Source organism: Musa acuminata, chromosome BXJ2-6, assembly GCF_036884655.1.
Source record: "Musa acuminata AAA Group cultivar baxijiao chromosome BXJ2-6, Cavendish_Baxijiao_AAA, whole genome shotgun sequence".
NCBI lineage: Eukaryota > Viridiplantae > Streptophyta > Magnoliopsida > Zingiberales > Musaceae > Musa > Musa acuminata.
Genome location: NC_088343.1, coordinates 8,783,820 through 8,793,157, shown reverse-complemented (window position 1 = coordinate 8,793,157; position 9,338 = coordinate 8,783,820). Strand labels below are relative to the sequence as shown.

Below are 9,338 nucleotides of genomic sequence, written 5' to 3'. Positions count from 1 at the left end.
TATTATTATTATTTAAACCAATAAATCATCTTCTTTTTTTTTTCTTTTAGAAAGATCATAACATCCCCATCTATTTACTGCTCACACTGAACCCTCCCACTATAACCACTACCTAATTTAGATCAATAAAAGGACCATCAGATGGACAAATAAAACTCCATTCTGTTTATTATTACTATAATTATAATAAAGATCCAATTTTATTTAGACGGGATAGAATTCCTCACCGACTATACTGTGTGTCAGTCTGTGCCTTGGGTGAGGCACAGCGTGTCGTCGTCCACTCGTCTCTTGGCGTCAATACTCTGCCCTACTCGTTTCAATCGACTCGAAGACATACCTGACTCGTCTTTGGAGAATAAAGTTAAGTTGTCTCTGTAGGTCCCATATTTAGCAGCAAAGGAACGAAGGGTATCTGCTTTGGGTAAATAGAAAGTAATTATTTATTAAATAATGATCGAAGGAAAGGTACTAAGTTGACGACGAATTATACCCACAAGGACACCCGAAACAAATAAGGACAGAAAGGAATCGGATGGAGAGGAGCGGAAGCGCAAGCAGCAGGGCAGAGAGTGTGTTGCTATGGAGGGATATATGGATCGGGTGTCTGCCGGGATCCCCAAACCCCACTCGTGACTCGCATCTCGTCTCTGTTGGATCCCCCCTCCCCTTTCTTGCTGGCTCCGTAATTCCTCCTTTTTCTTCTTCTGGTGTCGGGAAAGGCTGTTCTTGAATCATTCGTTGCCGAAAGCGCACTTGAGTAAGTCCCTTTCCCCCCTCCCCCGATATTTCTTGGTTGTTGATGTAAAGGAATAAGTTTTCGTGTGCGAGTTCTTGAATTCGAGCAGTAATTTTCAGAAGTTCGTCTACAAGTCATAATTTTGCTGAAGTAATTGCATAGAATTGATGCGCCCGAGTCGTTATTTTCTACGCTTTAGCATGCTCGTGTGGGGTTTCTTGATTTCCTTGGAGAAACTATCGAGGGACCTTTGGTATTGGTTTTCTTTTTCGCGACAAATTTGCTGGATCCTTGTATAACTATTTACCTGGTTGGTTGTCTTCTCATCCTGGATTTAGATTGCGATCTTGGAGGCTGTCTTCGAGGTTGCGTGGTGGCGTATGTCGTCGTAGCCCTTTTGTTTCGATCAAGATTTGGTCTTGGATTTACTTCATGGAATAAGCGAGTCCCTTGCAGTTTAATTCTCATCACCATGAGCTTACCGCTTACGACCCCGTAGTTCCTTTTCCCTTTTCTTGATAGCAGATTGTTTTCTGTATTATTCTAATCGTAAAACTGACCATTAAACAGAAATCTGAAATCAGTGATCACAGATTGTTTTGACTTTTGAAATTGTACATAATAAGTGATCGCAATAGATGTAAATCTCTTACCAGGTAACTGGATTTAGAATTTTCTACCAGTTCTTAACTCTTGGAACCGCATGGTATTTCTCTCTTGTTTAATATACCAACTATTTTGGTATTTACCTTCTCGTGTCACTCCTTAAAAGACAACTTTTTGCACTTTGATGTTATGTACATCACATTAGCTTCAATATTATATAATTCTTTGCATTTAATTTCTTTTTTTCACCTGAACAACTTTATCTTAACCTTTGGGATTCATGATAACACAAGAGACAGTGGTGTCAAGTCCTAGGTGCTTGAAAAGATTCCTAAATTTATTCTTCAAATATATAGAAACAGACTATTCATTTATTCCAGTTCGATCATTTTTTTATGATCCTAAGTACAAGGAGTTTAGAATTCTTTTTTTTATGGGTGCTAACAACTTAAGTTTCAGCTGAAGCTACTCAGACCAACTTGTCTGAAGTAGCTAATTCAAGTTAAGAAATGATCTTATCACTCAACTGAAGGTAGAATTGACATGTTTGTCTCTGTTTTCGAGCTGATTCAAGATCCATATCTTGACCTTACCCATGGCATTGGTACCGTGGGTTGGTTTTGTGATCAGTTCCAGACCCAAATTATTTTTTGGTTGATTTCTGTTTCAGGGCAACTTTTATATGTTGCCGGTACTGGAAGGTCTAAATCTGAATACATGAAGTCAATTTAAGACTGTGCTGGTACCAAAGTTATTTGGTCTGGTGTTGTTGAGTTATGCTTTATATTTGTGTTGCTTGTCAGGATCACTTTGATGAACTTCTTGTCTGGAACTTCTTTTCCATTTTCGTGATGTGCATTAGTCTTGGTTGATTATTCTTATCTTCTTAAGGACATCAGAAGATATTTTAAGTTTTTGCACAAGAAGTGTATCACTTCTTTATCAGCGGTGCAAATGCATATGGTGAAGGCTGATGTTCCCTGTCATCAACTTATTTTTGTTTATAACCCTATATCAAGGTCTAATTTCGAAATAAGACTATTTATAATTGTAATCCAATTTCTACGGCCATCGTATTTTATGATTCTAACCTGCTTGTTTTCAGCCTTGTGATTAAACTACATAATCCTTAACAATAAGTCAATCATAATTTTGTCATTCTGTTGCCGGTGTTCATCATATCTGCTACATTTTCTTGTGTATTTAAGTGAAATCGTTGGTGCAACAATCTACATTTGTTTTCTAGAAGGCTGATGTGTGTAGGACATCAATCATCTTCATCTTAGGTTTTCACTGTTACCATATCTTTTTGACCTGCAAGTTGAGAAATATTTTTCTTTCTGAACCTGGATATTAGATCACTAGCTTTAGGGAGAGGTGGGTTTAGCCGTTAGGTATAGATAGACCACTACATAGTCTATTCATACAAAATCAGGCCATGAACATAGGCTGTTCATGATATATAGAAGTAAAACCATCACATTTGATTTTATAACAATATTTTGTTGGCACATCATTTTTTGGTATGGAATTATGGCCAAATTGATGATACAATCATCTACCTTGCTCCGAGTCCTCTGCCTTGACCAAGTGTAAATTTTTTTGTAAAAGATTTTCATCTTTAATTCAATATACCTACTTATTTAAGGAAAATATTTTGTTTATCTATGATCCTTAGTTAAATTTGTAGAGGTGCTTGTTCTATGATTTTGGGTGTCAAAAACCTGGTATACCATGAAACAACCTTCATCATTGTGGTAATATATAATTCTATAACTCTTCAAATTTTATATACTATTCAACATATTATTGTCAACCAGTATCACTTTTTTCTTGGGTATTCTTTATGAAATAATTCTGTTCTTTCAATTATATGGCATACAATATATGTAGATTCTCCTAGATATTGTTATTAGATTGTGATTTGTCTAAGCGAAAACAATACTAGGCAATCACGTGTTATAATGTTGAATATTTAGATTGTGACATGCTCAATAATAGTGAGAAGTGGCTATGATTGTGTATGAATGTAGGGTAGAAGCACTCAATGAGGTGCTAAAGTATGGTATGTGATGAAGAAATATGATGTGCACTTAAGTTGTTAATTTGTTGCACTGTTGTGATACTTGGTGAAAACCTAAGACGATGATGAAATCAAGAATGTAGACTTGTACAAGGGTGAATAAAGGTCTCAGTTACACCAATGTTGATATGTATAAGAAATGTTCCACGTAGAATTAGAAAGGTTTTGTGGTTACAGCTATGGCTATCACATGGTCAGGCAAATCCTCATAACAATTTTAAGATGGTATGGTACTCTGGAAGCTGGCAGTGAATTCATGCTCAGCACATTGATCATCAGGCCTTGGTCGGATGGATATAAAACTGTATAATTAGATTTGAAGCATGGAGTAACAGACAGATTATTAGACAAGTGCCTTAGAGCTGGTTGCTGGGTTTGAGAAAGTGATGACATAAGATAAAAGAAAACTTGGATATTTGTTGTGGGGATGTATCTGAAATTTTAACATAAGAAAATTTAGGCCCCTGTTAATTATGGATGGTGAAGCACTTTTTAAGCAAGACTGGTTGTTTGGATGATTTAGAGTGTGACCTTGGTCCTGGGGGTTAATCGTCTGCAGGCATGCAACAGCTCAATGATACACCTGTAAGTAGCAACAAATTATTGTGCATAATTGCATCATTGTGCTCTTGCTTTCTGCATTGTGAGTCAAGAAAGGAGATATTCTTTGTTTATGGTTCAGTATGAGATTATTTGCTTTACTTGGTTTCTTGCAATTTATGTGTATATTGGTATTTTCTTTTATCTTTATTTTCCTGGGGAACTTTTTATTTTTGTGTGTGTGTGTGCGTGTTTTTTTTTTCCTTCTGGGTGGCAGGCTGTGAGAATAATGACTCTAGTTTAATCTATTTGTTGTTGTAGTCAATGGTGTGGATACCTAGGTGGGCAAATGTTAGCAAAGGATGATCATATTAGTGGGTAACATGAATCTGTTGTGGGCCATTTACATAAATACATAATTTGTACTTGCAAAAATTAATATATTTTAACAAATATTGTAGCGACATTTGTTCACTATGTTTCATGTAATTATTTTAATATAATTTATAAAATTTTACTGGATAGTTAGAACTCCTGTTATGCTTTGTGGATCACAATGTTGGATAGTTAGGAAAAGACAAGTAAAAAGTGCCAAGGAAATGAGAATTTTTGGGCTAAAGAGATATTATAATATTCATTCATGAACAACTAGGTTAGTTCTTGTCAAGGATAAAACAAGGTGGCTGACTCCAAATAGTTGGGAACATATGGATCATTGTTGTTGTTGACTTTTCATGTGAATCAGATTGATAGCATTTTGAAATTTGTACAAACTATAATAACAAGTATTAAAAACTATATGATCATCCACTACTTAGAATGTCAACAAAATACTACTACAATCATTTTGTAACACCAAGGGTTCTGCTTCTATGAATTATATAATATTTTTATTTATGGTGGAATGAGTATAGATAAGCACAGGCGCAGAGCAATGCGCTGATGCTGGCTGATATAGGTGACTGGTATTGGGACAGTAGTACCCCACAAAATATTTCCATAGACAGTCTCATGTAATGTCCTATTGCCGCTTTTTATCCACCAAATGATAACTGTAGACTTGCAATATTGTCTTTGAAAGACAAGGTTTTGAAGACATGCTTCACAGTTATATAGGAATAGAAGGTTAACAATTTTATTTTTGTGTAGAAGACAACATGTGATGAACCGCCAAAGGTATAATCTGCTTCGTGACAGGTTTTGCTGACAACTTCTACAGGAATTTGATTTTCTACCGGAGAATATTTTTGACAGTAAATAATTTAATTGGTTATTAACTATCTGTCTTAAGAAAACAATGGAGATTATGAATGTTAGATATCCGAAGTCTGAAATATTGTGAAACATTTCTTACTTTCTAGACTTTTGTTGTTCCCTTCTCTGACTCTTCTGCCTTGTTCTTTTGTTACTTGAAACACAGAACCAAGATTGACTATATCCTAGTTGTCATGAATGGAAGAAACAAAAGCCACTGAAGCCATGTTCTCTGGAGAACCTCCTCTGTCCACTACTTATTCAGCAGAATGTCTACCAATTAAAGGACCTCCAAATTTCTCATGCCATGATGAAAACCACCATCAAGAAGAAGCTATGAATAATACTGAGAAAAAGGTTGCGCGATGTATTACCAATGATGCATTATTGGACCACAAGGCAGATATTGCCGAAAATGTCGACAGACTCTGTACCGATAACCAGCAGGAAGCTATCACAGCGGGGCCTGAGCTATCACTTAATCAGTTTGTTTCTGATGGCACATTGTCGACCCAAAATATACTTGTTGATGCAATCATGGATACTAATTGCGAGCGGGGTATAATTTCAAAAGATTGTGTGCAACCTGTTCCACAAGGTGCTTCTGCTATACCTGATCCTCGGGAGAGCTCAAATGTATCAGGCATTTCTAACACTAATGTTGTGGTATTGACATCTGGAGATATTACTATTGCAGTGCCTCCATTTGACCCACAGAACAAAGAGTTGGAAAGTATTCCAAACCGACATCAAGATGGCACCACTGTCAACCTCGTTGATGTTCAAATAATTAATGATTCAGCTATACCACATGAAAGTAGAAATACTGAAGATAGCACTCCTATTTTGCCCAGCGAACTCAATCACCAAAAGGATGTTGGAAGGATGCAAAAGAAGGCACCTGAATTAGCTACGTCTTCCAAACCTGTAAAAAGTATCCATGTAAATAGAGGCATTGTTGACACTGCTGCACCTTTCGAATCTGTAAAGGAGGCAGTTACCATGTTTGGAGGAATTGTTGATTGGAAAGCTTACAGGCGAAATACTTTGGAGGTAATGGTGATTTCCTTCGATTACTTGTACCTTCTTATATTCCTTATTTGGAAAGCATGTTGGCATCATTTTGTGCATGTTCTTTGTACTCCAGGTTCCTTCATCTTAATTTCTGTGTCCAAGATATACTAGTCCTACTAGCAGTAACATTTTCTGATCTATATTTGACAATGAAAACCATAAATAATTTCTGTTCTACCTGCTTGTCTTTACTTATAAGCAATGGCTAGACTATCTAGTGTTCTGGCTTACTGTGAATACAAGGTTGTGTTCTATACATCTGCAGCTATCTAACACCCTCATTTTGTAATTCCTATCTCACAGAAGAATCTCCTTGCATCATCAGTCACTTGACTGTTAACATCGGTCACTCCAACCATGAAGACTGTACTGATTCCACATAAGCAATTAGAATGTGGAATCCCCTGTAAAAGGTTTTAATCCTTATATTTGGCTATATGCAGAAACGTAAGCTACTCCAATTGGAACTCGAGAGAATGCAAGCAGATATTCCTGAATGCAAAAAACAATTTGAAGCAGCAGAAGAGGCCAAGGCACAAGTACTGAAGGAGCTGGATAGAACCAACAGAATCATGGAGGAACTAAAAGTAAACTTTGAGAAGGCCCAAACTGAAGAGGCTCAGGCAAAGCAGGACTCTGAGCTGGCCCAACTGAGAGTCAAAGAAATGGAGCAAGGAATTGCTAGTGAATCTAGTGTTGCTGCTAAAGCACAACTCGAGGTTGCTAAAGCAAGGCATGAAGCAGCAGTTGCAGAACTGAAGATACTAAAAGCTGAGTTGAAATCCTTACAAGGGGAGTATGTTTCCTTGGTTAATGAAAGAGATATGGCAATAAGAAAGGCTCAAGATGCTAATTCTGCACTAAAGGAGATTGAGAAGACAGCCGAGGAACTTACTCTGGAATCGATCACGACGAAGGAATCACTGGAGTTGGCCCATGCTGCACATCTTGAAGCAGAAGAACGTAGAATTGGTGCAGCCTTGGCAAGAGAGCAAGATTACCTTACATGGGAAAAGGAACTGAAGCATGCTGAAGAGGAGGTGCAAGAACTGAATCAACAAGTTTTGTTGACAAGAGATCTCAAATCAAAACTGGAGACAGCATCTACTTTATTATTCAATCTCAAGGCTGAATTAGCAGCCTATATGGAATCAAAATTGAATCAAGAATCCGTGAGTTTTGAGGATAAGTTACCAGATGATGTTGAAGAAACAACCCAGAACTCCGTTCAAGCATTAGCCTCGACCAGAAAGGAGCTTGAGGAAGTAAAAGTCAGTATCGAGAAGGCCAAGGATGAGGTTGCCTGTCTGAGGGTTGCGGCTGCTTCTCTCAAGTCCGAGCTGGACAGAGAAAGGGCATCCCTAACCAACTTGCAACAGAGGGAAGGGATGGCATCTATAGCAGTTTCTTCTCTTGAAGCAGAGCTTGATAGGACCAAACAAGATTTAGAAGTGGTTCGAGTGAAGGAAAAAGCAGCCAGGGAGAAGATGGTGGAGCTGCCCAAATTGTTGCAACAGGCGGCTCAGGAAGCAGATCAAGCGAAATCTGTTGCTCAGATGGCACGAGAAGAACTAAGAAAGTCCAAGGAGGAAGCAGAGCAAGCAAAGGCAAGTGCAAGCACAATAGAGATCAGATTACAGGCAGCTCTGAAGGAAATTGAGGCAACTAGAGCATCTGAGAAGCTAGCACTTGCAGCAATCAAAGCACTGCAAGAGAGCGAACAAGCTGCAAGCATAGGTGGTGAGGATTCTCCGCGCAGTGTGACTCTTCCATTGGATGAGTACTTTAATCTGAGCAAGAAAGCTCATGAAGCCGAAGAGCTTGCCCATGAAAGAATAGCAGTTGCTATTGCACAGATTGAGGCGGCCAAGGAGTCTGAGATGAAGAGCTTAGAGAGGCTCGATGAAGCATATGGGGAAATGAGTGCAAGGAAGGAAACACTAAAAATTGCTATGGAGAACGCTGAGAAGGCCAAGGAAGGAAAATTAGGTGCGGAACAGGAATTGAGGAATTGGAGAGCTGAGCATGAACAACGAAGGAGGGCTAGTGATGCAGCAAAGGGTGGAGTAAATCCTGTAACGAGCCCGCTAAAGACTTTTGAGCATCCTAGTAGACCACAAAAGGAAGAAAGTGATGTTGTCGACCCTTCCATGTCTGATCCCAAGTCGCACATATCAGAAGATAGCTCAGATAATGGTGTATCACAAGTGAAAATTAAGAAAAAGAAGAAATCACTTGTGCCAAAGATTGTGCTGTTCTTAGCGCGGAAAAGGGCACAACCAGAGTAGCACTTATTTGGTATACAACTGCCAATAATCAGATTTGGGTTGGTGTATATGTATCATAAGCTGATTCAGCCACTTATTTGGTGCAAGTTTGTAATCTATTGGTTTCGACAAATATGTTTACACGTATGATTTTACAGTGTGATTAAATTCTAATTTAGGACTACATCATGATGCGCAAGCAGCACAGGTTAACCAGTGGTTGATATTTCCAGTAGGAGCGTAATCTCTTTTGCTTCATATTATAATAAGACATGTTCTGTTATCGTTGCTTAAACCAGATTATGTGAGGACCTCGGAAGTTATCCGAGTTGGAGTTGATCTTGCTCATCTAGAAGGCAAAGTCATGGCTGTGGCTTTTCACTGGTAGGAGAGTTGGAGTTGATCTTGCTCATCTAGAAGAACAAACGAAAGCAGCAGACGCTGATCTTTATTGAGTGGGTTGAAGGCAAGAATTCACTGGCATGCTGATGCCATTTGGCTTCATTTCTTCTACAAACAAAACCTTCAAGATGGCTTGAAGACCTTGTAATGGTGCATTTGTTGTCTGATTCTTGATTTCATTCACATAAAGAATGCTTTACTCGGTCTGAGATCGGACAAAATGGCTTCTGACTATCTCATAGTATCATGCTGTTCTCCATCTTTCTTGGGGAGTTGTCATTACTTTGGAATTACTATTATTCTTTCTTTTGAGAAAGCAGTGTGAATTTAAAGATCTCCTCAGCTTACATTTGAATCAAATCCTTACTATTTC

The 9,338-nt window shown here is 38.2% G+C and overlaps 1 protein-coding gene across 3 annotated transcripts; it reads left to right on the top strand.

Annotated features, from left to right (window-relative positions):
- Window positions 1-527: 527 nt before the first annotated feature.
- LOC135582796 (protein WEAK CHLOROPLAST MOVEMENT UNDER BLUE LIGHT 1-like) lies at window positions 528-8,747 on the top strand. Of its 3 annotated transcripts, none has more exons than XM_065112179.1 (4): window positions 528-760; window positions 5,389-5,820; window positions 5,920-6,275; window positions 6,740-8,747. In XM_065112179.1, the coding sequence occupies exons 2-4, from the start codon at window positions 5,421-5,423 to the stop codon at window positions 8,582-8,584; spliced, it is 2,601 nt and encodes an 866-aa protein (XP_064968251.1). In that variant the 5' UTR covers window positions 528-760; window positions 5,389-5,420; the 3' UTR covers window positions 8,585-8,747. The 3 variants fall into 3 exon arrangements, with proteins under 3 accessions (XP_064968251.1, XP_064968249.1, XP_064968250.1); XM_065112178.1 differs by lacking the exon at window positions 528-760 and adding exons at window positions 882-992; window positions 1,078-1,234 and having other exon boundaries at window positions 5,389-6,275; XM_065112177.1 differs by having other exon boundaries at window positions 5,389-6,275.
- Window positions 8,748-9,338: the final 591 nt, after the last annotated feature.

Coding starts and splice junctions, on each gene's coding strand:
- LOC135582796 (XM_065112177.1), top strand. CDS start 5,421: ATGGAAGAAACAAAAGCCACTGAAGCCATGTTCTCTGGAGAACCTCCT. Junction 6,276..6,739: donor ACAGGCGAAATACTTTGGAG/GTAATGGTGATT, acceptor GGCTATATGCAG/AAACGTAAGCTACTCCAATT.